The sequence below is a fragment of the Ursus arctos genome, unplaced genomic scaffold (assembly GCF_023065955.2).
Source record: "Ursus arctos isolate Adak ecotype North America unplaced genomic scaffold, UrsArc2.0 scaffold_13, whole genome shotgun sequence".
Taxonomy (NCBI): Eukaryota; Metazoa; Chordata; class Mammalia; order Carnivora; family Ursidae; genus Ursus; species Ursus arctos.
The window spans coordinates 21,262,550-21,288,508 of record NW_026622797.1 but is presented as its reverse complement, the minus strand read 5'-3'; the positions used below and the strand labels follow the sequence as shown (position 1 = coordinate 21,288,508).

The following is a 25,959-nucleotide window of genomic DNA, read 5'->3' as shown; positions in this document are numbered from 1 at the left end:
ATTAATGCAGCTTTCCATATGCCAAGTTTATTTAGGGGCAGTAGTTTATTTATGGAATAAACAGAAAAATATTGAAAGCTTGGCAATGAACCCTGACATTTATGGAAAATTGATTTTTCACCATGGATAAATTGATTGCCACAACAATTCAATGGGGGAAAGAACCATCTCTTCAACAAATAGTGCTAGGGCAGGTGGATATCTACATGCAAAAGAATGAAGTGGGACCCCAAACTCACACCATATGCAAAAACAATTAACTCAAAATTGGCCAAAGATCAAAATGTTAGTGTGAAAACTATAATACTCTTACAAGAAAATATTGATGTAAGTCTTCAAGATCTTGGATTAGGTAATGGTTTCTTAAATATGAAACCCAATGCCTAAGAAACAAAAGAAAAAAAAACAGATAATTTGGACATTATTAAACTAAAAACTTTTTTTTTTAAACTAAAAACTTTTGTGTTTAAAGGACACCATGAAGAAAGTGAAAAGACAATCCAGAGAATGGGAGGAAATTTTTGTAAATCATTTATCTGATAATGGACTTGTATGTAGAATATAGAAAGAACTATTACATTATAATAATAAAAAGACAACCCAGGGGTACCTGGGGGGCTCAGTTGGTTAAGAGTCTGACTCTTGATTTTGGCTCAGGTCATGATCTCAGGGTCGTGGTATAGGGCCCCATGTCCCTCCAGCTCCACGCTCAGTGGGGAGTCTGCTTGAGGATTCTCCTCCCTCTCTGCCCCTCCCCTCGCTCACGCATTCTTTCTCTCTCTCAAATAAATAAATAAATCTTTAAAAAAATTTTAAGTGAAAAATAAAAAGACAACCCAACTAAAAACAAAGGATCTGAATAGACATTTCTCCAAAGATATACAAATTGTCAATAAACACGTGAAAAGAAGCTCCACATCATTAGACATCAAAAAAATGTAAATCTAAACCACAATAAGATAGCACGTGTAGAATGGGTATAACCAAAGACACAGATAATGGCATTGGCAAGACTGTAGAGAAATGAGAACCCTCATACACTGTTGGTGGGAAGCTAAAATGGTACGGGCACTTTGGAAGACAGTCTGGCAGTTCCTCAAACAATTAATCATAGAATTATGATATGACTAGCAATTCTACTCCTAGGTTTATACACAAGAGAAATAAAAACATATGTTCACCAAACCCTTGTCCATGAATTTGTTAGCAGCATTATTCATAATAGCTCCAAAGTGCAAACAGCTCCAGTGTCCATCAAACTGATGAATGGATTGATAAAATGTAGTGTATATATTTGGCAATAAAAATATAAGAAGCATATATCATATGCTGAAATATGGGTGGCCCTTGAAAACATTATACTTAGTCCATTATCAGATAAATGATTTACAAAAATTTCCTCCCATTCTCTGGATTGTCTTTTCACTTTCTTTCTTAGTGAAAGAAGGCCACATATTGTATGATTCCATTTCCATGAAGTGTCCAGAATAGACAAATTCTTAGAGCCAGAAAGTACAGTAGTGGTTGCCTAGGGCAGGGGGATTGTGGGGACATGGGAAAGGATGCTAATGGGTACAGAGTTTCTTGTTGATGAAAATATTCTGATTTTGTAGTGATGGTCACACAACTCTATGAATATACTAAAAACCATTCAATTGTACACTTCAAATAGGTGAATTACATACTGTGGGAATTAGATCTCAATTAACGTGTTATGATAAAACAACCATAAAAAATAGGTGGGTAGAGAGGATGGAATATGTCATTAATTGTAGGCTTTCTCTGTATTTTTCATTCTCTTCCCTTGGCCTTTATCTGCTTTCCTCCGCGTTTCTTTGAAAACATATGAAGCGAAGCAAAGATTTACAACTCATTGTTTGGAAGCCATCAAATTTGTGAGAAAAAGCTAGAGAGAAAGAGATGATTGCAATATGGTGTTTACATTCCTGATTTACCTGTTGTTCATGTTTCAGACTTTGTCCTTAACTGCTCACCTGTTACCTTGTACTAGCTATCATCTCTCCTTAGAGATGGAAGGTCTTTGGAATTTTTAATAAAATGTCCTCAGTTTCATGGTCATACTTATCTACTGAGAATCAAATGTAGTTTACTTTTCCCCAAGCTTGCTTCCAGTAAGTTGCCATATAAGAGGTAGAAGAAAGCAGGGGGGCAGCAGATAAGCTGTTTTCCCCTACTTTCTGGCAAAAATCGGGTCTCTGGCAAGATCAAAGAGTCCTTTTTCCACGAATTGCACTAGTTATCCTAAGCTGATTACAGGGGCAACTGTTTTAAAGCAAGAAACATCAGTGGAGGAAAGAGGAAATCACGGGATAAAATCCATTCTTTGTTTTCCTCTTCAACTGAACTGTGAGCTGTGAGCTGGAGCTGCCTGGGGGGACTTGCTGTAGGATGTCAGACTCTTCCCAGCTAGACCAGGGCAACTGACCTTGGCAACTCAGTTATCTCCCCTGAGCCTATCTCCTGTGAGCCAAAGCTTCCTTGTCTGCAAACTGAGGGATCTGAAGTTCTTCCCAGCCCAGAAAGTCTTTGATTTTATGATTACATAAACTTATCTGGAATTCTTTGAGAGATCAATGCTAAGTGAAAATTCAGGTAGATGAGTCTGTAGTTGAACGAATATTATATCCAATGTTTTGATTCGTGAATAAATGTCATCATGGAAGAAGCAATTTCATGGCTTTCAACAGGCCTCTGTAGCTACAGCTGATTACTGCAGCATTTTTAAAGTAATGATTCAAACAGAAAGATCGTATCTGTTAATTTTGCAATCCACAAAAAGACGAACACAACACACATGCTAATTCCCAACTTTGGTTCAAAAAATCAGACTCCAAATGAACGGAGGCTTGATTGACCATAGTGAACCTTTGAATATTTTGAATGTTGGATGACCATAGTGAAACTTGAACCAAATTTGATTGGTTACTTTTCTTTTTTACATTTTTTTTTTGATTGGGATATAATTTACATATGGTGAATTACACAGATTATAAGAGACTAATTCAACGAGTTTTGACAGATGCATACATCCATGCAACCCAGACCCCTATCAAGATATAGATTATTTCCATCCGCACAATAGGACGCTTCATGCCTACTTCCTTTCAGTCCCCTGTCAGAAGCAAACAGCGTTCTGATTTCTTTCACTATCCATTAGTTTTTTCAGTCTTTGAACTCTATCAGTGCAATCATACAATATATACTCCCTTGTGTCTGGTTTCTTTCACTCAGTAAAATGGTTTTGAGGGTCACCCATTTTGTTGGGTTTATCAGTAGTTTCTCATAGGTTGGGTTCCCCAGAAAGAGACAAAGATTAGCATACAGGGCATTGATTAAGGAGGCCTCTTGGGATCTACAGCTTTGGAAAGGAGGGGAAAGAAGCAGAATTGAGCAAAGGGAGAAGTGAAGCTGTGAAGCAGTCCCTACACCAGCCTCAATGGATCCCCCAGGGGAGCTTCCAGCAATGGCTACCATGGGTGCATGGGTGGTTCCTGCCTGCCAGCAGGAGCTCTGGAGCTAGATGGCCTGTCAGAGTGATCTCAAGTGATCTCAAGCACATTCTGCCCAACCCTGTGTTCATCAGGCATTGAATGGAGACTGCCTCTCCAGGAAGAAGGTGGTGCTTTGGGCAAGGCTGTGTGTTTCAGCCAAGAAAATTCGCTCCCCACAAAAAAAGGGCTGACTGCTGAAGGCTGTCTTCCAGCAGTGCTCCCAGCAGATAGGGAAATAAGTCCTTTATTCCTGAGGGTGCTTCTGGGCAGCACATCAAAATGTTTTCTTGCTGAGTAGTATTCCACTGATGGATATACCAAATATATTTCTCCCCTCTCCTGTTGATGAACATTTGATCCAGTTTTTGGCTATTATGAATAACACTTCTATGAACATTCTTGAACAGTTCTTTTAATGGATATGTGTTTTCACTTCTCCTGGATAAATGCCTGCAAGGAGAATTTCTGAGTCATGGAATAGGTATATGTTTAACTTTGTAGAAACTGCCAGACCAAATTTCCAAATTCCAAATTATCATTTTATACTCCTGCCAACAATGTATGAAAGTCTAGTTGCTATATATTCTCCCCAACTGGTATGGCCAGTCTTTGTAATTTTAGGAAAGACTTGAAAAGTTTCCTGACCACTTGGATGGGAATGTCAGAAGGGATTTCTGCTTGGGTTAGAGTTTGGACTAGAAATATTCTGAATTTATGATATACAAAAAGCACAAGTTCATATACACTTCCATAGCAAAAATCATATTTAAGCTGTTGACTTCGAGTCCTCTGTTATTTTGGAAGTGTACTTCTATATCCAAATTTATTTCAAAATTACTTTAAATTCTTGGTGTTCAAGTTGAACTTAAAACCTAACATGAAGTTGAACCTCCTTAATGGTGAGGTTCTCCTGTATTTGAAAATGAATTACGGTGCTCAGTTTCTTTTTCCTAACAGATTCCTTCAATAAGTATATTTAGATAATGTGCTTTAATAGTAGCTAATTTTTACTGTTCAGTTACTATATGCAAGGCTACGTTCTAATCAGTTCAAATGTATTACATCAGTTAGTCCTTACAGTTGATTCAGGTAGCTACCATTATTATCACCGCCATTTACAAATAAGGAAATGATAGGGAAATATGGAGCTGCTTCATTCATCCAACAAACATTTATTGATTGTCACCAATATGCAAGGGGAGAAAACTAAACAAAAAAAAAATCTTTTTCTTCATGGAGCTTATATACTAATAGTAGGAGAAATAGATAGATAGATAATGTGAGCAATTTCAGTCTTGTGTTTTCAGTCTATATTTCTTACTTGAGATAGTAATTAGAAAGATAGAATGATATAAGGTATACAACCTACATTATTCTATATTATTATACTACTCTATATTATACAACTCAACAGGCGCCCACAGCTGGATGTCTAAGAGTTGCAGATAATGGGTCGAGATACTTCTTTGAGGATCAAGAATGGATCACAAGTCCCAGTCTTTAGGGCTTAGACTCACACTTTGGGCAGTCACTGATTTAAGTGACTTCCTGAGAATTGCTTCTACAGTTCAGGTATGCTGGGTGGAAGTGGACAATTCAGATTTGCTAGTATAATTTTTTTTAAAGTAATCTCTATGTCCAACGTGGGGCTTGAACTCCCAACCCCAAGATCAAGAGTTGCATGCTCCACTGACTGAGCCAGCCAGGTGCCTGTCCACTATAATATTTTTGAATGAAATATAATACAGGTTTATAAAAGCCAATATTTTGATATATAAACTACATTTGTCCTCAATTATTATCTGTAATGTATTTTTCTGGCTCTGGCCTGAACTCATCAAAGGGGGAAAGTGTTAGTTAGCTTAACCATCTGGTTTCCTTCCTCAGCTGCTAAGGTCTCTTCCTGTTCCCTGCTACACTTCTCCTTCAATTCAAAGTAAACTTCACATATATTCTACTTCCTCTAGTTCATTTTTACTGAATAGATCTTCCTTTCACATAATCTGTATTCCCACCTGTGTTAGTTATCTATTGCAGCATAACAATATTACCACAAATTTAGCAACTTGAAACAATACATATTATCTCAGTTTTTGTGTGTCAGGAGTTAGGGCACAACTCAATGAGGTCCTCTGCTTAGAGTCTCAGGACCTCACAAACTGCAGTCAAGGTGTCAGCCAAGGCTGTGGTCTCATCTGAGGCTTGACTGGGGAAGGCTCCGCTTCCAAGCCTAGTGAGGCTGCTGGCAACATTCCATTCCTTGCAGAATGCCAGACTGTGGGCCTCAGTTTGTTGCTGGCCTTGGGCTAGAGGTTGCCTTCTGGTTCTTGCATCTTGGCCCTCTCTACATGTCAGCACACAACATAACGTTTGCTTCTTCAAAGCCAGGAATAGAGTGTCTCCTAACAAGGCAGACATTATAATCTTACATAACACAATCACACACACATTATCCCATACGTCCTTGCCATAGTCTATTTATTAGAAGCAAGTCACAGACCCCATTCATTCTCAAGGAAAGGGGCTTACACAATGGTGTGAATATCAAGGGGCTACCTTAGCATCTCTCCACCATGCCTTCGGTGTTAAGAAACTTCTTTTTTTTTTTTTTTTTTTAAGATTTACTTATTTGAGAGAGAGAGAATGTGTGCACAAGTGGAGGAGGGGCAGGAGGGAGGGAGAGAGAGAAGCAGACTCCATGCTGAGCACAGAGCTCCATGCAGGGCTCAATCTCACAACCCTGAGATCATGACCTAAGCTGAAACCAAGAGTCAGACGCTCAACCAACTGAGCCACCCAGGAGCCCCATTAAGAAATATTTCTTGTGGGTCACCTGGGTGACTCAGTCCATTAAGCGTCTGCCTTTCACTCAAGGGTCCTGGGATCAATCCCTGGCATCAGGTGGGATCCCTGCTCAGTGGGGAGCCTGCTTCTCCCTCTCCCACTCCCCGTCCTGTGTTCCCTCTCTCACTGGCTGTCTCTCTGTCAAATAAATAAATAAATAAAATCTTAAAAAAAAAAAAAGAATCCTCCAGTTTGTTAACCTGTGTGCAGTGATTTGTGAGTTAATGGGCATTTCTATTTAGCTTTAGCGCTGCTTCTTTTCAGCCAAATCAATTTTTAACAAATAGATATAGGCCAGTAATCTCAAAGGAGAAATGGAACAGTTTTAACTGGAGACATTGAAAATGTAAATGTGTGTATTTAGCAGATGCATATCAATGTGATTATGAAAATATTCAGATTCTATGTTTTCTCAATCACTGAATCAAAAAACATAAGGACTTATCTGTAAATGGTATTGTATTGACACTATTGCTTATCATTAGGCCTGATAGTAAAGCCCACGCTACTTTTACTGCATCCTCAATTTCCTTTTCCTATTTCCCTGGGTACCCGCAGGACTAGGATTCATTGGTACAAATCTCCCTTCCTTCCTCCCTCCCTCCCTTCCTCCCTCTCTTCCTTTCTGGAACTAACTTCCTTCCTTCCTTCCTTCCTTCCTATATAAAATACATAGTTCCTGAGACTTACCCATATGCTGACTCTTTGCTGGTGTTACAATGGTAAATAAGACATGGCCTCCAAGTGACATTCAGTTCCGTGCAGGAGACAGAGGAGAGAGCCTTGAGGCAAATTCCATGAGGGAAGTTGCTATAGAAATATATAGATTAAGTTCCCAGAGGATTTAACATCTAAGCCAACATACCTCTTAGAATATAAAATATAGGCGAACTAGAGGCCAGGTTTTTTTTTTAAGATTTTATTTATTTGGCAGAGAGAGAGAGAGAGCACAAGCAGGGGAGAGAGAGAGGGAGAAGCAGATTCCCTGCTGAGCAGGGAGCCTGATGTGGGGACTGATCCCAGGACACTGGGATCATGACCTGAGTAAAAGGCAGATGCTTAACCAACCATGCCACCCAGGCGCCCCTGGAGGCCCGATTTCAAGAATCAATCAATCCAGGAGGGTGAGTCCTCTGGATAGTAATAAAAGAGGGAGACACACAGAGATTTGAGAATCAAGGCTTTCGGTAAACCTAGATAGACTATGGGATGAAAATAAGCTATGAATTTTTAGTAACTACAGTGTTGTCAGGCTATGAAAGAAAAGTCTCATTCTGCAGATGGTATTATCAGTTTTCAAACTATGGTACCAGATATTTCTATATTGCCATAAATAATGGATACAACTCAATATTTATGGTACTTTTGCATAAAAATGAATAAGTCTAGATGAAATAGGGTAATATTTAACTTGGAAACAAAGCAAGAATTATTACCCTAAAGTCACAGATGAAAATGGGAAATATATAGTAATGTTGACTGTTTTATTAATAAATGTAGCTGTATATTGTGTTCAGCATTGGTTCAAAGAAATGTATCACCATATGTCTCATCGGTTCACAGAATAATACTGAATATACACACCTATGAAGAAGAAATCAAATAATCCAAAGAAATAGTGAAATCTTGGGGGCTTCGTGTAGGTTTTGGAATACTTTACAACAGAGAAAAATCACAGCATTTTCTCCTGCTACATATTTGTCTTTTAAAGTATAACAATAAAACTTTCAGGTAAAATTTGTTTCTATCTTGTATATTGGAATCTCCTCTCCCCTGTAGAAATTTCCCTTGTGCATTCTCATAAGAAGTTGGGGAATGAAAATGCTTCAATGAAAAAGCCACATTGCTTGGGAGAGGGGTGTGTAGATTTAAAATGGCAATATTCCAAGCCCATTTTGTAGGTCTACTTATTAATTGTGTGATTATATGATTTCTCCCCGAATAAATCTTGTTTTGATGAAAGTTTAAGTCTGCACACCTGCAAGGTGCCTCGCTCACCCCCCATCCACTTCTCAGCTTCCATCTTCATCACCTGCTTGGAGAATGTGTCAACTTTCCTTAATTGAGAAGTAATTTGCAGTTACTGAAATCCATTTTATATTATAAAGCCTCTTCAATATGTACAGCTTTTCCCTAGAGAGTTGCATTACCTGGAGGCATTTCTTAGACTTAGATTCAAGTTCTAATAAAATTAAATAGGTTTTTAGGAACCAACCTTGTAGGGTTTTTTTTTGTTTTTTTTTTTTTCTGTTTAAAATACCAGAAGTGGGGCACCTGCACGGCTCAGTCGGTGAAGCGTCTGGCTCTTGGTTTCAGCTCAGGTCTTGATCTCAGTGTCCTGGGATCTAGCTTGCATGGGGCTCCCTGCTCAGTGGGGAGTCTGCTTCCCCTTTCCCTCTCTTTCTGGCCTTCCCCCTGCTCATGCACTGTCTCTCACATAAATAAATAAATCTTTACAAAAAATAAAATAATAAAATTAAATACCAGAAGCATAAAAATAAAGAACAGTTGAAATTAAGCCTGTTAAATATGAGAAACTATTTATTTTATTTGTGATCCCCTTAAGATGCTATTTGGAGTTTTAAAGATACCATTGTACTACAAGTAAAAAATATTACAGAGAGGTATTTATTCTAAAGGAAACAAAAATAAGCAGTAGATAGGAATTCTTCATCTGTTTTTAGTTCTAGGATGCTGAGCTATGGAAGTGGTTTAAATAACACTAAAAATGAATCTGTATTTTTCCTCCTGAATGCAAAACAGTAAGTTTTAAATTCACTTCCCTGTGGGGCACCTTGGTGGCTCAGTTGATTAAGCATCTGACTCTTGATTTCTTTTTTTTTTTAAAGATTTTATTTATTTATTCGACAGAGATAGATACAGCCAGCGAGAGAGGGAACACAAGCAGGGGGAGTGGGAGAGAAAGAAGCAGGCTCATAGCGGAGGAGCCTGATGTGGGGCTCGATCCCATAACGCCGGGATCACGCCCTGAGCTGAAGGCAGACGCTTAACCGCTGTGCCACCCAGGCGCCCCTGACTCTTGATTTCTGCTAGGTCATGATCTCAGGGTCCTGGGATGGAGCATCTCCTCCATCCCCTCCTCCCCTTCTCCCTCCTCCTCCCCCTCCTCCTCCTCCTCCTCCTCCTCCTCCTCCTCCTCCTCCCTCCTCCTCCCTCCTCCTCCTCCCTCCTTCCTCCTCCCTCACCTCCCCCTCCTCCTCCCTCCAGTCATTTTGGGATTCTCTCTCTCCCTCTCTCTTTGCCCCTCCCCCTGCTGACATGTGCACGTGCTCTCTCAAAAAAAAGTGAATTCACCTTTCTACTAGTGATGTTTCAGCTCTTCTAACTTCCAGGTAGTTCTGTTTTTCATCTTGAATTGTCTTCACCTACATTCCAATTACTTTTTCCATTCAAAAGTGTAGAGCATTCTCTCATTGAGTGAGTCCCCGCTTTTCACATGGATGAATGAAGGCACTGAATATATCAAAGCAATGAACCACCTCTCTTGATTTTTAGTTCTTTCATTTGCGCCCTGCCTTTTATTCCCCTTCTTCTCTGTTCTTTCCTTCTTTTTTCTTTTCTTTTTCACCCTCATCAGTTTAATACCTACCTAATTTAATGTGTGAGTTTATCCCTAAAGCAACCTTCCTGACTCTGTTCCTCCCTCCTTTCCTTCCTTTCTTCCTTCCTTTTAAATAAATGCAGTTAGGGTTTTAAAATACCTCTAATTACCACATTAACATCATCCACATGTTCTGCGATACTTTCATTATTGTTTAGTTCTAAACATTTTATAAGTTACAATTTGATTTCCTTGTGTTTCTTAGGAGTACATTTTTTTTTTAATTTCCAGAAATACATGGGAGACATTTTTATTTCTGTTTTTAACTATTTTTCTTATTGATTTCTAAGAAATCAATACATCTAATTATAGTCAGAGGTTGTGCGTTGTTTAATATGAAGTCTTTAAAATTTGTTGGGATTTTGTGTATGATCCAGAATTAACTCAGTATAGAGTTGCCATTCTTGAGTACAGGTCTCCACAGACATCAACAGTCAAGCTTGTTAATTGGGATTGTTCAAATCCATAACCTTTAAAGTATTTTGCCTACTTTATCTTACTACTTTTCGATGATATGTTAAAATCTCTCCATATTATTGTGGACTTGTCAGTTTATCCTTGCAGTTCTGTTAGTTTTTGCTTTTGATATTTCAAGGTTCTGACGGTACGGGTATATATCCCTTAATAATTTGTATGTGTATCTTCTTGTTACTTTTTTTATCCTTTATAATAGATCCCTCTATGCTATTTATTTATTTTGACTTCAATTTTAATTCATCTATTGTTTTTTTAAAGATGTATTTATTTCAGAGAGAGACAGAGAGAGCATGAGGGGAGGGACAAAGGGAGAGGGAGAAAGAGAATCCTCAAGCAGACGCCCCGCTGAGTGCAGAGCCCAACACCAGGCTCAATCCCGGGACCCTGAGATCATGATCTGAGCTGAAATCAAGAGTCAGACGCTGAACTGACTGAGCCACCCAGGTGCCCCAATTATTAATATCGATATACCAATTTTCCTTTGGTAAGCATTTGCTTGGTATGTATTTTTCATGCTTTTATTTTCAGCTTTTGCTGTTTTGGGTGTATATCCTAAAGTTGGCAGAGAGAAAAAGATACATAATATTTCTGCCTCCTCCAATTTTTTAATGTCTGTCATTAGATAAGACTATTCCTTTCAGGGGCGCCTGGGTGGCACAGCGGTTAAGTATCTGCCTTCAGCTCAGGGCGTGATCTCGACATTATGGGATCGAGCCCCACATCAGGCTCCTCCGCTATGAGCCTGCTTCTTCCTCTCCCGCTCCCCCTGCTTGTGTTCCCTCTCTCACTGGCTGTCTCTATCTCTGTTGAATAAAATAAATAAAATCTTTAAAAAAAAAAAGACTATTCCTTTCACATTTATTGCAATTACTGGTTTGGACTTGCCTTGACCATCTTAATTTGTATCATCTTTTTTAGCATGCTGTTTTTCAATTTTTTTTCTTTCATTTTACCATCTCATTTGGAGAAGTGTAACTTCTATTTTCTCTTTCTTTTATTTATTGACATGGAAGCTTATTATTGTATTTTTCTTATTACTTGAAACAATAAATTTTTCTAACAAAATCAAAAACTATTCAATATTTCTGTCCTCTTTCTGGTCAAAATCAGGACCCTAACATATATTAAAAATTTACTGACTACGTTTCCTTTTTGCTTACCCAATATTTTATTAAGTCCACCATAATTTTATCAATTGTCTTTTGCATCTTACCCTTAATCCAGGCTCACTTTCTTTCTTGTTAAGGAATATTCTGTAGAAGTACCTTTAGTGATTAATCACTTTTAGTGAGTGATTATTTGACTTAGTAAATGTTTATTTATCTTGATATGGAATTCTAAGTTGACAGTTATTTCTCTATAACATCAAGAAAATATAACTCTGTTGTCTTCTTAGATTTATTGGGATTCCTTAATGTGCATCTGTCTTGTCTACTTATTTTCTCTGTATTCTTAATACTCAGTTTTACTAAGATGTGTCTAGATTTTTTTTCCTTGGTAACACCTAAGATTGTTTTCATTCTCCCCTTGGATGTCTAGTGAACATCTCAAAATTGGGTCTATAATTTCCCACTCTAAACCCACTCTACTCACTCTTGTCCCATTTGGATTCATGACAATTTGGTCCTTCTAGTTGTTCATACAAAATTTTGAAGTCATCCTTGCTTCGTCTCGTTTCTCTCATGTCCCACATTCAACCCATGAAGAAATTTGGCCCTACCTTAAAATGGATCCAGAATCCAGGTACATTTCACCATTCCCACTGCTGCCAAACTGGTCTAAGTCACTATCATTTCCTGCCTGGATTATTCCTGTAGTGTCTCTCCTGTTCTCTCTGCTTCCAACCTTGTCTCCCCTGTCCTCTCCTGAGAAGCCATAGTGATCATAGAATATATCAAATCGTGTCTTTTTTTTTTTTTTTTTTTTTTTTGGTCAAAACTGTCACTGCTTCCCCATCTCATCTGTAGTAAAAGCCAAAGTCCATGGTCAACTCCAAGGTCTTACAAGTCTTATAATCTCTTTCTCATCCACCTTTCCTTTAGTACTCCAACCTCACTGCGTGACCATACAGCATTACTCTTACCTTTGTATTAACTGGCCTTTCTGCTTGGAATGCTTTTCCTTCAGATGGCCACATGGCTAACTCCATCACCTCCTTTGGGTCTGTGCTCAAATAGCATGAGAACTACCAGGACTATCCCATGCTAATCCAATCTCCTACTCTTCTCTATTTCATAGCACTTTTCATCTTCTAAATTGTTATAAAATTTACTGACTTATTGTATTCATTGCTTCTTTTCTGTCCTTTCACTAAAATATAAGTTCTATGAGTGCAGGTATTTTTACTTTGTGTTCAATTCTATATACCAAATACTTAGAACAGGGCCTGATACAAAGGAGAAGCATAATAAATATTTGCTGGGTGAATGATGAACGAATAAGTAATTCTTATTTATACAGAACTACCATATATAATATAATATAACATATAACATAATATAACATAACATAACATAACATAACATAACATAACATAACATAACATAACATAACAATATAGTATCTTATGTATTTTCACAGCACAGGAATACAATGAGATAAAGTTACAACCCAAAGGTCAAGTGATTAGTAAATGGTTAAACAAACTTTGCTACAGCCATACAATGGAACACTACTCAACAAAAAGGAACAAAATACTGATACATACAACATGGATGAATATCAAAAACATTAAGTGAAAGAAGCCAGATATAAAAAAAAACTGCATATGGTGTTATCCCATTTATGAAGTTTTAGAAAAGTGAAAACAATAGGGATAGAAAGCGATCAGTAGTTGCCATTTCCAGGGGGTAGGACGGGGATTAACCGTAGGACTTGAAAGGACTTTTGAGGGCTCTCAACGCTTTCTTAAAACTTTATTGTGGTGGTGGTGGTTACACTATTTTTTACCAAAACTCATTGAATTGTTTACATAAAATGAATAGATTCTAGGGTTTGTAAATCATTCCTCAAAAAGCTGTAAGCAATAAATAAACAAACAAATGCAGTTTAGATGATCCACATATTATCAAAATTGAATCTTTCTTTGATTTAGAAAGCCTGTCACAATCTGGAGGCGTCTTCAGGATGAATTGCTGCCTCTCTGTTGGAAAGATGCAAATTTGGCAATTGATAAAGTTCAGAGCCGCCTCTGTAGCAGCCCGTTGTTCATCCTTAACTCTTGGTGGAACAAATCTCTATCATAGTATTCACTGTTATACTCATTTACGTGGAAGCCACAATATCCACCCCTCTCCATATATATATAGATTATATATCTCCTCACTATGAACTCCCGCCAGGATAGGGTCTGTACCTCACTAACGTCCCATGCACTATAGGTACCGGGCTTATGGGAGGTGCTTAGTCAATGTAACTGAACGACTAGATGATTATTCATATAAAGCATATAAAAGCAAATTTACAGTCATTGACAGACTTGATATTATTTTGCTATGGAGTCTATATTACTATAATCAAAATCATACATATAGTTCTAGATGATTTTTTTATCCATACTTTAAGTTGTTGTAATTATGGAGGTAATGTAAATGCTTATTCTTTTATTCATCACATATGTATTAAGTTCCCTCCCAGGTGCCAGACATTTTGGTAGGTCCTAGGGATGGATGTTATGGTTAATAAAACAATGATTTGGGGGCACTTGGGTGGCTCAGTTGGTTAAGTGTCTGCCTTTGGCCCAGGTCATGATCTCAGGGTCTTGGGATGGAGTCCCACATCAGGCTCCCTGCTTAGTGGGGAGTCTATTTCTCCCTCTCCCTCTGCCCCTCCCCACTGCTTGTGCTTGCACCTGCTCTCTCTCTCTCTCTCTCTCTCTCCTTCTCTCTTTCAGATAAATAAATAAAATCTTAAAAAAAGAAACCAAAAACAATGATTTGGACCTTACTTTTAGCAATTATTTTCTGTAAATTGGGCAGTAATTATTAAAGATGTCTTTAAGGATTGGTCTCTATAGATTTTGATCAGTAATTAAAGATTATTAATTTTACAGCAGTTGTCAGAGTCTTAGACACTGTGGATGAGTAATTTGTCTTTCCTGCGGAATGAAGTGCAGCAGAATACACACTATTTCTCCTGGGGTGGAGAAAATTTGGGGGAAAGGAAATGGCAGCACCACCCATAAGGTCTTTGTTTTCCAGAATAAATCTTCCAACTGTCCAACTCAATCACTAAGTAAGCACACGTGAGTTACACCACGCCCTCTGTGGAGACTCACTCAGGGCAAGGCAGGGGCAAGGTATTTTGATAATCCTAGCTCAAGCAAGCAGTAGAAGGAAAACTCAGGAAATAAATCATATAAAAATATGAGAACAATAGGAAAGAAAAGCCTGTTTTACAGGTTTGTTTCCTGTTCTAATACTTGTGGAATGTGTTTTTCTCTCCTATTGATGCTTAATATGACTAGAATGCCCAAAGTTGTAATTCTTTTCTTAACCAAAATTCTCCTTTGTCTGTTTATATTATCATGTTAAAACTAAAATCTCTCAGAATTGTCCAAATAAAAGGCACAGGAAACATTTGGTAGCAATGCTATAGAATAATATTTTAAAAAGTAAATGCTAGTTACATATGCAGAATTTCAACTGAAATTATAAGATCCAGTAAAATTGTAATTCGCATTTTAGTAATTATATTTTCTAAGTAAGCTTCCTTTTACAAAATGTAGCCAAGTTTTGGAGTAATACAAAGTTTTAAAAACCCCGCAGACATTCTACTAAAAAAAGTACCTTAATACTTAAAAATGTTTGCGTGTTAGTTTTTAGTTTCTGAGTTATGTATCCTTTTACCTGGTTATTAGAACCCCCTTGTGTTAAAATAGCCTTTTAACTTTAAAAATTGCTCTCTAGTGTGCTTGCTCCGGCAGCACATATACTAAAAAAATAAAAACTGCCCTCTAGCACCTCCACCAGCGGAAAGAAGAAAAGACAGTTTTCTGCTTTTCAATCAATCTGACAATGTTAAATAGAAAGAAAATAATTGGCTAACGTAGTGGTCTTAGATGACCTGTGAATTTCTGTTGTTTCTTCTGACCGTTGTATCTAGAAAACAACCTAAGACATTGGGGGAAATAAAATCCTATTTGGAAAATTACTCAGTTTTAATCACTAAGTTTCATTTCCTTCCCAGTAGGAAAGGGTTTTTCTTTGACTGTAATTCCCCTGACTCAGGGAAATGTCTGTACTTCACCGAATTTTCATGGCCAAGTCCAGGAATAAGAGCGCCAGTTGTGAGAATCTTCATCTACTCATCATGGCCACCACCAGCCGCTTTGCTTCCTGGACCACCACTGTTCTGACCAACCATCTCATCTGCTGGGAGTCTGCCTAACCCTTCTCTCCCACCCAACTGCTGGTGTCTCAAAATTGGTTCTGCAGCATCAGGGCAAAGCCAGACCCCCATGATGTGTATTCGTGGCATTTGTGCTCTGAGGGAGAAAGATCTCACTGTTTCTCCCACTCCAAGCTTAGATGGGGCTAGAAAAGACTGGCAGTCACCTAAAGGATAGGATTTGGTAGTCATGACTGTTCTAATTATACAGCATCTTCTGTAGCCACCAAATTATGTATCTACAGTTTGGACTTGAACCTAGTAGGTACGGACTTTTCCACAAATAGAGGCTAAGGTTTATTTATGCTTTTCACTTTTATCTAGTAAATCTAGTGATTTGCATCCATCAGGGGTGCAAGGGTAACTTTGGGTACCCCAGGTAGGAGAGCTTCATAACTCCAAGTCAGACAGACCAGTGAAATCTATGTGATAAGATAAAATGCCTGAAAACACCAAGGTTGTATGCACACATACAACCTTTTTGTCAAAAGGCAAACCAGATTCAGGAAGGGGAAATTCTATTTTACTAATCCACTCACTTTAACTTCTTTCTGGAAGTAAACGAATAAGTCTTTCAGGGATTGAAAGATATTTAGACTGTAGAGTGGAAAAATCAGTAGATGCCATCATTCTATATTTTTAGGAGAGCTTAACATAGACTATTCCTCAATTTCAGTCATGGTATGACCTGATGACAGCACGTTATAAAGGATGAAAGTAGTGGTATGCTGAAGGCAGCTCATATAAGCCAGTTGTTAAATTTCCAGGAATTTTGCAAACCAATTGACATAAATTTTGCAAGCCAGTCGACTGTTTGTTGAATTGGCCATTGTAGGAGTATTTACATTAAGGAAATTGGCAAGTACTACACACAAGTCACAAATCAATCTTGTCCCCCACCCCCAGACAAACCCGAGTATTGAGTATTTATCAGGATATTGCTGGACAAAAGTTTGGTTTAGAAATACAGACCAAAGAGCAGGACCAACGGGATAAAGGCTGAAGAATTATAAATAGATGGCTTCCTCAGAGTTAGATGTTGGCACTAATCTTATTTAGCATTTTTATAAACTCCGTGGAAAGAGGTAATACACAGAGAAATGTCCATATTTTTCCGATGGCATTACATGTTCCCATAGTTACACTATAATCTGTAGGATTAATACCCAGAGCTCTTAGTAAGACTGTAATTTGGCCGAATAATTGATTATCTCTACTAAGGCAAGAAAAAGGCAATTTTGGAAATTATCTTAAAATACTCTTGTTAGATGATAAATTCTAACGTGATGACCTATAACTGGAATTTAGGGATTTCTGTAGACTTTTTCTATGTTCATTAGTATAATTTGTTAGCCTTGATAAAAAGACAGCAAAATAGAATAACTGTCTCACCCTTGTAAGGAAACCTTGATGCACACTTACTGTAGTTTTGGTTGACATGTTTCAAGGATAATGTAATGGAACTGGAAAAGTTTCAGAGAAAAGTGTGTAACCTGATCAGGGGATTATAGGAATCTCAGATGAGGCTAAGATTATATTAACTAGCAAATCCTGAAAGGTTTTGAATAAGGTAAATATAGATGGATTTAGCAAATCCTGAAAGAAGAGAACTACAGAATACCCCTTTGATGTTTGAAATAAGAATTTGCAGAAGAAATAAAAAAGAAACACTTCATTGTTTCTCAAGGAAAAGAAGATCAATGATAGCAAAAATAGCCTCAAAGTTAGCCTTTGTCAATTTAAAAATCATAACATTTACATAATTTTTAAAGATTTATTTATTTATTTGAGAAAGAGAGAGAGAGCATGAGCAGGTGGGGCAGAGGGAGAGGGAGAGGGAAGTGAAGCAGACTCCTGCCTGCCTGAGTGAGGAGCCCAGGAGGGCACAATCTCACCACCCTGAGATCATGACCTGAGCTAAAACCAAGAGGGGGGTGCTTAAAAGGACTGAGCCACCCTGGTGCCCCTCCATTTACATATTTTTAATGTGCAAAATTTACTGTGTATTTCTTATGATCAGTGACCTCCCTTATTAATTAGGCTCAATCAATGGAAGGAAGAATGTGAAGTTCCCTCCTCTCAATTTAGGTTGAGAAAACACTGAACTTGAATTTTTTTTGTTATTGTTTTAAGGCAAACTTATTAAAGTAAAGAAATGGAAGAGCCATTATAATTGTTTACTCTCACTGATGAGTCCCCCCGGTGGGATGTGTTCCCAAAATATAACAGTTTTGCACTTTATAAAGAAATTTAGTTGATTGATTTCATTGCCCTAATTAGAACTCACATCTTGGTTAATCCTCAATTTCATTTTAAAAAAATCAAGTGTCTTAAGAATGAATTAGGCAAAGGGAAGTAGATAATTGATCACACTATTTTAGGGGAAAAAATTCTCCACAATAGAGGGTGGACTATTTGGGTGTGAACAAAATAGGGCAACTTACATAATTATGATGAAACAGACAAGTCAATGTCTTTCAAAAAATAAAGCAAGGCAGACAAACTTCAGAAAAAAAGATTTTCATGCTTAAGGTTTTAAATAACTTAGATTACTATTTTATAATATATATATTATATAGCTTTTTAATAGTTTAGAGTGGAATGTCTAGGATAATCTAAAAAGTGAAAGCTGTGGCAAATGAACTAAATATATTGCAGTTAATTTTTTACTTTTTAATGAAATATATACATTCAGAAAAATGCACGAATCATAGTATACAGTGAAATTTCATCAAGTGAACACATTTATGTGACCACTACCCAGTCTAATGCACTACCTATTGAGGTATATATATATATATATATATACATATATATACGTAAACACATATATATACATATATGCAATTGATGAGTAATCTTTAGAGTCTATATATATAATGCACTATATAGAATCTATAGGTTACTCATCAGTTGTATATACCAAGAGTATCTGTATTCGTATTTTTAAGAAGTTTGGGGTTGAGATTTACTTACGTCAGGATTTAATTCAACTTTTAGGGAATGTTAGCTTCTACAACAAATTACCGTTTGTTTTTGTTGTTTTCACCTTTTTGTATATTTAAACTCCTTACCACAAGGTTTCAGAGATACCACAGTGATTCTTTTTGAATATAGGAGAGGTCAGCTTCCTGGAGTTGAGGTGGAGAGAGCAAAGTTTGTCCTTTGCTAATCTTACACATAGCTCCATCTTCCAGATTTATTGTTCAACGTAACTGAGGCCACTAATTTTTTTGTTTGTTAAAAGGAAGCTAATTTTTAAAACGAGGAAAGCCCCACACAGAGGACACATCTAACAGTCCTGCAGTACTGCCAACAGAATGTGAGGAAGAAACCAACTTTAAAGAACAAATTTTGTTAAATTAAGTACCGTGACTAAGTACTTTAATTCCTTTTCTTACAGCCCTAAAGGATCATTTGACATTGAACCTTTTAAGTTAAGCGGGAGTCGCCTGAACTCTCTACTACCCTGGGGCGGTGCCGGTCTCACAGCCCCCGCGGGCGCCGCTGCACCCGCCGGGCCTCTCCCCTCCCCACCACTTAGTCCCCCTGCACCCATTCCCCTCCTCCCCTCCCCCTCGCCCTCTCCCCTCCCTCCTCCCCCGTGACCCCTGACCCCAGCTAATCTGCATAGAGGAATGACAGGCATCCGCTGGGCAGGATCCGCCTCGCCGGCTGCGGCCGGCCGGGCTGGGAGACCCGCGCCGGGGAGAAGGTGAGGGAATCCGGCGGGCAGCTCCGCACAGCCCGGGAAATGGGCACTTGGAAACCTGCCTGCGAGCGGACCCATGATCGAAGGACCAAAGGAGCCGCGTGATCTCCAGACCTGGCCCCGCGACCCCAGACATGGGCCAGACCTCGGTCTCCACGCTGTCCCCGCAGCCCAGCAGCGGTGAGTCCGGGGCGCACGGGGCGCCCCCGCCGCGCGGGCGCTGGGCTTGCTCAGGGCAGCTGGGACGGCCGAGGGCTCCGCGGCAGGTCGGACTCTGCCCGAACCCGCCAAGTCCCTCGGAGAAACCCGAGAGGTAGCGCTCCCCCAAACTCTTTGTCGTGGAGAAGTGGAATGCGTTTTGGGATCCAGCCGATTTTACCTTAAAGGCACAGGCTCCATTTTCCGTACGAGATGCCTCGCCTGGGTGTTTATCTGAATTTCTTCCGAGCCTGAAAGTTACGAGAAACGCCATTTGCGTATTGCGGTGTTTTTAAAACGCGAAACTTAGAGAGCAAGGTAGAAGTGCCAACAGGCTTTTCTGTATTTACGCTTGGCTTCCGAACAGACTAGAACTGAATTCTTTCAAGCTTGTCAACTGATTTATGGTTTGTTTTCAGAGTAGAAGTGCCCATTGCTCTCTCTTATCCTGGCAGAATTCTGAATACTAACTTTTAAAAAGCTTAATCATTTCAAAAGATCATTTGTTTTGTTTATGTTAGACACATAAGCTATGAAACTGGGGGACACATACCTCACAAACTCAGTTTCGAGGGCTAAAGTTCGTTTTATGGAATCGTGTGTAACATTTCTAAGTTGCAATGATCTGTCTAAAAAGTTTGTTTTTTCCATTTTCTTTAAAAAGGGGAAGGAAGGTACGCCTGGCGTTCCTCCAGCGGGGTAGGGATAAACAGCTTTTTGGTGGCATTACTGGTGATTGGATAATGAAATAAATTTAAAAGGTCCTATTTTGATATTTTTCCATCAACATGAAAAAAAAAACCTCAAAGGGGCCATTTACGTTATTCCTTGAGATATCCGATACACTTTTAAAATTGTGTAAACATTAACAGGATCTTGCTGAAAGGAAGTGACAGGGCACAGATGAAGGTTTTTTAAATCAGCTCCAGGATATCTCCCAACTAGATAGCATTCTATCATTCCAACTTCCCCCCACATGGGTTTGTTTATACTGCGAGCTTCACACCCTGAAAAATCATAAGCTTTGCTGGGGCTGATGTTAATGTCCACAAAGGAGGAACCTTCTACAAAGGAGAGAAATCAAAATCCAAAAAAAGATCACACCTTTCCTTCCTGTTAAGGACAAGGTTGTACAAAGCTCCAGAACCTCAGAGACTTCATAGTGATGGCTTTTGGGGATGGGATGGGGGGGGTGTTGATTAGGATCTTAACTGTAGTAAACTATCTTGTGCAAATGAGGCTAGTTTCCTTAGTCTTACTTTAAAACAGGGTGACTTCTTTCATTTTAAGGAGGAGTTAATATTTTAAATTTACAGAATTAAATCAACACTCGAATACAACAGGTATAAGGTACCGCCCCGAATTTAATTCTTTTGCTGCAAAATATTGTCAGGGCTAGTATTAGAAAAGTGAATTTTGCCTTTACGAAAAGCAAAGAATATTGCATAACTGATCACCAAGAAGCAGAATAGAATCTTAAAATATGACTGTCCTAGCTCTTTCCCAGTACAGCAAAAAATACCCAGATTGCTATAATTCCCAATAAAATGACTAATCATGTCGAGAAACTGTGCAGCTGATTTATACAAAAAGTAATGTTAAGCGAAAAGTTATGCTTGACTATGAAAGATATTTGATTTGGGCTTTTGTAAAATAATCATCTTAAGCCACGAGTCAGCTTGCTTTTCACTTTCTTGATTTTAGTCTCTTGAACTTTCAGCTTAGGGCTGCATCTGTTTCTCTAGGTTTTAGGAAGACCATTAATCATTATTTCTGAAAACATGCAGTTAGAGCCATTATTTCTGTTTTTTAAAAACAACTTGATTGACATATAATTAGCATACCATGAAATTCACCTGCCGAAAATGTACAATTTGTTAGTGTATTCAGTGTTGTGCAACCATTAATCTCTTTTCCCAGCCTACTCAACCCCCAGCCCCAGTCCTAATGAACCACTAATCTATTTGCTATTTCTGAACATTTTGTGTGAATGGAAACATACATCACATGCCCTTTTGTGACTGACTTCTTTCACGTAGCGTTATGTTATCAGTTATGTTATCAAGGGTCATCCATGTTGTAACATGTATCATTGCTTCATTTCTTTTCATTGCCAAATAACGTTCCACTGTATGGACATACCACATTTTATCTATCCTTCCATCAGTTGATAGACATTTGGGTTCTATGACTAGTGCTGCTGTGAACTTCATGTGCAAGTTATTGGTGAACATATGTTTTCATTTCTCTTTGGTATATTTCTAGGAGTGGAATTGCTGGGTCACATGGTAATTCTGTGTTTATGTTATGTTTTAAGGAACTGCCAAGCAGTTTTCCAAAGCAGCTGTACCATTTCATATTCCCCCCAGCAGTGTATGAGGATTTCAGTTTCTCCACATCCTTGCCAATACTCGTTACTTATCTTTTTGATTGTAGTCATCCTAGTAAATGTGCAGTTGTATCTCATTGTGCTTTGATGTGCATTTTCCTAATTACTAATGACATTGATCGACTTTTCATGTACGTGTTGGCCATCTGTATGTCTTCTCTGGAAAAATGTCTGTTCGGGTCATTTGCCCAATTGTAATTGGGTAATTTGACGTTGTTATTGAGATAAAATAATTCTCTATGTACTGGAGATAAGTCATTACCAGATACGTGATTTACAAATATTTTCTCCCATTCTCTGGTTGTGTTTTCACTTTCTTGATATGGTTTGCAATTCAGAATTTTGAAATTTTGATTATTTTGTGTTTATCTTTTTTTTCTTTGTATTTTTGGAGTTATATCTAAGAAACCATTGCATAACCAATGTCAAGAAGATTTACACCTGAGTTTTCTTCTAAGAGTTTTATAATTTTAGCTCTTACATTTAGGTCTGTGATACACTTTAAGTTAATTTTTGTGTGTGGTGTGTTGTAGGGCTCCAATTTCATTCTTTTCCATGTGGATATCTAGTTGTCCAGCACCATATATTGAAAAGATGATTCTTTCCCTTTTGAATTGTCTTGGCACCTTCTCAAAAATCAATTGACAGTATATGTAAGGGTTTATTTCTGAACACTTCACTTCTGTCCCATTAGTCTGTATGTCTATTAATATACCACACTGTGTAGATTACTGTAGCTTTGTAGTAAGTTTTAAAACAGAAGAGTGTGTCATCTAACTTTGGTCTTTCTTAAAAAAAAATTTTTGTTTCTTAAAGATTTTATTTTAAAAAAATCTCTACACCCAATGTGGGGCTCGAACTCACAACCCTGAAATCAAGCGTTGTGTGCTCTACCAACTGAGCCAGCCAGGTGCCCTAACTTTCTGCTTCTTTTGCAAGATTCTTTTTGCTATTCTAGCCCCCTTGCATTTTTGTATGAATCAGTCGGCTTGTCAATTTCTGCAAAATAGCCAGCTGGGACTTTGATAGGGATTGTGTTGAATAACAGTGTTCTCTTAACAATATGAAGTCTTTAAAACAAAAACAAAATGAAGTCTTTCAATCTGGGAACACAAATGTCTCCATTTATTTAGATCTTTGATTTCTTTCCACAGTGTTTTATAGTTTTGCTATAAAATATAGTTTTAAGTATTGCTCTTTCTTTGTTAAATTTATCCCTATGTATTTTATTATTTTTGATACTATTATAAATGAAATTATATTATTTCATTTTCAGAATGTTGCTACCTAGTGTATAGATATACAAAAATAAATTTTTACATATTAATCTTATACCCTGCAAATTTGTTCAACTCATTTTTTAGTCCCAGTGGTTTTTCAGTGCAGTCCTTAGGATTTCTATATACAAGATCTCTATACAAAGTCAGGTGCAAATAGAGATAATTTTACTTCTTGTTTTCCAATCTGAATGTCTTTTATCTCTTTTCCTTGTCTGATTGCCCTCACTTATTATACACTATGATGTTGAATAGCAGTGGCAAGAGTGAACTTTTTTTTTTAATGCAACAGAACATTTAATTATATCAGTTTCCCATCAACACACTAGTCATTTAATCACGATTATATTGGTCATTTCCATTGGTTAGCAGGAGGCTCTTCCGCTAAAGGCTTCCATGATTTCTGCTGTATCATTTTTCTTGCCAGACTTAGTTCATTTTCAGCCTGAAGAATCACCTTTTCTCGTTGGCCACCCTGAAGTTGGTCTTCTAATTTCTTAACATCTGGTTCTGCTTTAACCGTACTCAGAGTAGCTTCTCATTTGTTATCTGTTCTGTATACTTTCTATAGGCTGCATTTTTAGGAATTTGCTCAAGAACGTCAAGAATCTGTGTACAATATTCTTAGCCTCTTGTATGACTCACATACAGCCAGTCCCACAAGGCTGGTGGTCTCCTTTAGTAAAGCCGCCATGACAGAGCCCAAGAGTGAAAGTTCTTGTCTTCTTCCTGATCTAAGGGGGAAAACAACCAGTTTTTACCATGTTGTGTTAGCTGTGGGTTTTTCGTAGATGCCCTTTTATCAGAAAGTTCCCTTCTGTTCCTAGTTTGTGAGCATCTTTGTCATGCAGGAGTCAAAGGCTTTTTTTCCCTCTGTTGAGATAGTCCTATGGTTTTTTGTCCTTCATTCTATTAATATGGTAAAATACATTAATTGATTTTCAAATGTTTAACCAAGTTTGCATTCCTGGAATAAAGCTTATGTGGGTATGGTGTATAATCCTTTTTAAGTATTGCTGGATTTGGTTTGCTAGTATTTTACTGAGGATTAGATCCATTATTTCTAAGCACAGGCCAAACAAATATGTCTCCAAGGAGGTGTTTTCAGTACCCTCTGGCCTCATGTCCTAGAAGCATTGAGACTTCAGTATTCCCCTGACCAAGTACAAGGCATGGTGGATTGGACACAATAAATGTTTGTTGAATATATGAATGAATCAACAAATATTCTCAGTGAACAGCCTGATCACTTTAAGCCAATGATCTTATGAATGAGGGTTATGTTTGTTTGTTTTTTACTTCAAGAATTATGTGTTACTCTGGCTCTGTTGCTGAAGGGTGGTATTTAAATCTGGTAACCATTTCTTCTGTCCTGTTCAGCACCACACCACCCCCACTGTGCCACACAGACCAGCTCTTGGCTATTTGACCTCAGCCCTTGAGTTAAAAGAGCAGAGGAAGCCACTCTGATTTTTAGGAGACGAGGGAACAAGTGAATGAAGTATTCAGCATCACACCTAGGCCATGATAGAACCTCTGTCTGTCTGTGTTTCTGGGTTTTCATATCTTGGTCAGGGCCCAGGTCCTGCCCAGAATACTTACCATTTCTTTCTTTCTTCCTTTCTTTCTTTCTTCCTTTCTTAATTCTTTTCTTTCTTTCTTTCTTTCTTTCTTTCTTTCTTTCTTTCTTTCTTTCTTTCTTTCTTTCTTTCAAGATTTTATTTATTTATTTGAGAAAGAGAGAGAGAGCACAGAGGGAAAGTGTGAGGGAGAAGCAGACTCCCTGCTGAACAGAGAACCCGATGCGAGGCTCGATCCAGGATCCTGAGATTGTGACCTGAGCTTAAGGTAGACGCTTAACCGACTGAGCCACCCATGCGCCCAGTACTTACCCATTTCTGTGTAAACCTGGTGTAGGAAGAAATCATGAAGGCAAAAATGGATAGGGTTTATTTTCCTTAATGAAAATAACATGCACATGATCAGAAGTAAAACTTTATGAGATGAGTCAGGCTAAAAGTGTGTTTTTCTCCCTCCCAGACCCCCAATCTCTTCCCAATTATAACCCGGAATGAACAACTTTTTTTTTTTTTGGTTTTCATTTCAGAAAGTTTTCATTCAAGTATATGTATCTTAATCAAAACACAAGCAAGACATGTTATATACTTACTGCTCTAGAGTTTGAGTTTTTCACGTAATATAACTTCAAAGTATTTCCGTATTGATATTTTTAATCCTATAAACAAGCAATATGTAGATATATCATAATTTTTTAAAAGGACTCTATTATGTTTTTATCTTTTATGTTTGTATTTTTGTATTGTTTTGGGGCTCTTTTGTGTGTGTGCTATTATGAAAAATGCTGAAATGAGCATCTCTATCTAAACATCTCGACCTACCTGGACCAGTAAAATCCTAGCAGTGGAATTGTCAAGTCAAAAGATTTGTATACTTTGTTTTGATAGACTTTGCCAAATGACTCTCAAAGAGGCTGTATATCAGTATATCTGCTCAGTATATGAAAATGCCTTTTTCCGAAC

The 25,959-nt window shown here is 38.0% G+C and overlaps 1 protein-coding gene and 1 pseudogene across 10 annotated transcripts in view; one reads left to right on the top strand and one right to left on the bottom strand.

Moving 5' to 3' along the window:
• PHACTR2 (phosphatase and actin regulator 2) overlaps positions 1-25,959 on the top strand; it is a 255,813-nt gene that overhangs the window by 109,114 nt on the left and 120,740 nt on the right. Inside the window, exon 1 of one of the 10 annotated variants that reach the window (XM_048225868.2) lies at positions 19,312-19,735. The exons of 6 other annotated variants lie outside the window; for them this stretch is intronic. In XM_048225868.2, coding sequence (XP_048081825.1) covers positions 19,690-19,735 — 46 coding nt within the window. In that variant the 5' untranslated portion in view covers positions 19,312-19,689. Of the gene's footprint in view, positions 1-19,311; positions 19,736-25,959 lie in introns of those variants that run through there. 3 more of the 10 variants (XM_026504948.4, XM_057310995.1, XM_057310997.1) reach the window with 3 other exon arrangements.
• On the bottom strand, positions 23,763-24,113 carry LOC113259512 (NADH dehydrogenase [ubiquinone] 1 alpha subcomplex subunit 5-like; annotated as a pseudogene).